The sequence below is a fragment of the Mesitornis unicolor genome, unplaced genomic scaffold (assembly GCF_000695765.1).
Source record: "Mesitornis unicolor isolate BGI_N332 unplaced genomic scaffold, ASM69576v1 scaffold12459, whole genome shotgun sequence".
Lineage (NCBI taxonomy): Eukaryota > Metazoa > Chordata > Aves > Mesitornithiformes > Mesitornithidae > Mesitornis > Mesitornis unicolor.
The window spans coordinates 1-2,630 of record NW_010206593.1 but is presented as its reverse complement, the minus strand read 5'-3'; the positions used below and the strand labels follow the sequence as shown (position 1 = coordinate 2,630).

Here is a 2,630-nt window from a genome sequence, read left to right as displayed (position 1 = left end):
CAAGGTAGCCGTTGGCCACGTCGTGGGACCTCCTCAGATCTTTGTGATGATGGTAGGTGCCAATGGGACCAAACTGCATCCCTGTGGCCACCATGGATGGGTTAGCCACTGGCCAAGTCATGGACCCTTCATACGTCTTTGCATTGGTGATGTGCACTAAAAAGGCCAAACCACAGCCCCATGGCTACCACAGAAGGGCTGGGGTAGCCGTTGGCCACCTCATGAGTCCTCCCCAAGTCTCTGTGTCCATGTTTGTCCCCAGTCCCGTGGTTTTCTGCCTACGTGGGTTCACCACAAGCCAAAAATGGGCATTTTTAGAGCCGGACCATGTCCTCGTGGCCACCACAGGTTTGTCGCAGCCACTGACCATGTCACAGATCCTCCATGAAACCTTCTGGTAATGATGGTCACCAGCAGGGCCAAACCATGTCCCCGTGGCCACCACAGAAGGGTTGTAGCAGCCATTGACTATGTCATGGGTTCTTCTGTTGATGGTGGGCACCAACAGGGTCAAACCACATCCCCGTGGCCACCACAGAAGGGTTGTAGCAGCCATTGACTATGTCATGGGTTCTTCTGTTGATGGTGGGCACCAACAGGGTCAAACCACATCCCCGTGGCCACCACAGAAGGGTTGTAGCAGCCATTGACTATGTCATGGGTTCTTCTGTTGATGGTGGGCACCAACAGGGTCAAACCACATCCCCGTGGCCACCACAGAAGGGTTGTAGCAGCCATTGACTATGTCATGGGTTCTTCTGTTGATGGTGGGCACCAACAGGGTCAAACCACATCCCCGTGGCCACCACAGAAGGGTTGTAGCAGCCATTGACTATGTCATGGGTTCTTCTGTTGATGGTGGGCACCAACAGGGTCAAACCACATCCCCGTGGCCACCACAGAAGGGTTGTAGCAGCCATTGACTATGTCATGGGTTCTTCTGTTGATGGTGGGCACCAACAGGGTCAAACCACATCCCCGTGGCCACCACAGAAGGGTTGTAGCAGCCATTGACTATGTCATGGGTTCTTCTGTTGATGGTGGGCACCAACAGGGTCAAACCACATCCCCGTGGCCACCACAGAAGGATTGGAGCAGCCACTGACCATGTCACAGATCGTTCTGTTGATGATGGGTGCCAACAGGGCCAAACCACATCTCTGTGGCAACCAGGGAAGGGTTGTAGCAGCCATCAACCACGTCATGACTCCTTCTGGTGATGATGGGCACCAACGGGGCCAAACCACGTCCCCGTGGCCACCACAGAAGGGTTGCAGCAGCCACTCACCATGTCATGACTCCTTCTGTTTATGGTGGGCGCCAATGCGGCCAAACCACGTCCCCGTGGCCACCAGGGAAGGGTTGCAGCAGCCATTGACCATGTCATGGGTTCTCCACGAATGCTTCTGGTGATGATGGGCACCAAGGAGGCCAAACCACATCCCTGTGGCCACCACAGAAGGGTTGTAGCAGCCATTGACCATCTCACGGATCCTTCGGTTGATGATGAGCACCAGCAGGTCAAACCACATCCCCATGGCCACCAGAGAAGCACCATCGCCTGCTCCACCACCTTCTCCCCTCTCCCTGGGGAGCCCCTCAGAGCCCCCGCTGCATCACCAGGGCTGGACCAGGCCCCCGCTCAGCTGCGTGGAGGCGGCAGTGGCGAGCGAGGTGGTAGCTGCGGCTGAAGGTGTTGGGACAGTCGGGGCAGTGGTAGGGCTTCTCACCGGTGTGGGTGCGTTGGTGTTCAAGGAGATGGGCGCTCTCGCCGAAGCATTTGCCGCACTGGCCACATTGGAAAGGCTTCTGGCCGCTGTGGAGACGGTGGTGCCGGCTGAGGTTGGAGGTCCAGCCAAAACGTTTGCCGCAAGCACCGCACTCGTAGGGTTTCTTCCCGGTGTGGGTGCGTTGGTGCTGCAGGAGGTTGGAGTTTTGGGTGAAGGTCTTGGCACAGGCCCCACACTTGTAGGGCTTCTCGCCAGTGTGGGTGCCCAGGTGCCTCATCAGGTGCGAGCTCTGCCCGAAGGCCTTGCCACACTCGGTGCATTTGTAGGGTTTCTGGGTACCCGGGTGGGGTGCGGGGGGCAGCCCCCAGGGCCAGTCCAGGCCGAGTGACGGGGACAGTGGTGGTGACATCACCAGGCTGTCGGGGGTGTCCATCTCTGGGGACTTCGTGGTACCTGTGGGTACATGGAAATGGGTGTCACCGTGGGGATCCCTCTGAGCAAACCTCACCTGGAGGTGGCCAGGAGGAACACGGAGGTCAGGGATGGACCTGGGGTGGGGTTGGGTTGGAGCAGGGACCCCTCAGAGGTCCCTGAACCTCTGTGGGATGGAGCTGGACGGGGTGGTGGGCCTCCATACTTGGGGGTCCTCAGACTTCACTGGGAGGAGCCGTGAGGAACCTGGATGAGATGGACCTGCTTTGGTCAGCATTGGACCCCTCCACTGTCCCATGATGCTTTGCGGTGCCCCCCTGTATCCCCTCCCCGGCTGGGCTCACCTCTGTGGGTGCTGGGTGCCATCCCCCCATCACCGTCGGGCTGCTCCTCTGGCTGCTCCATGGCCTGTGGGGAGACACAGGGTGAGGGGGTGACACGGGGTGGGGGTGTCAGCTCCCGCCCCCC

The 2,630-nt window shown here is 59.2% G+C and overlaps 1 protein-coding gene across 1 annotated transcript; it reads right to left on the bottom strand.

The window, feature by feature from the left end:
- Positions 1-1,599: 1,599 nt before the first annotated feature.
- LOC104535935 (zinc finger protein 22-like) lies at positions 1,600-2,570 on the bottom strand (the record flags this gene model as incomplete). Its single annotated transcript, XM_010191827.1, has 2 exons — positions 1,600-2,183; positions 2,507-2,570. Coding segments are annotated over 2 exons (648 nt in total), but the record flags the coding sequence as incomplete, so codon positions are not given.
- Between the last annotated feature and the right edge of the window lie 60 nt (positions 2,571-2,630).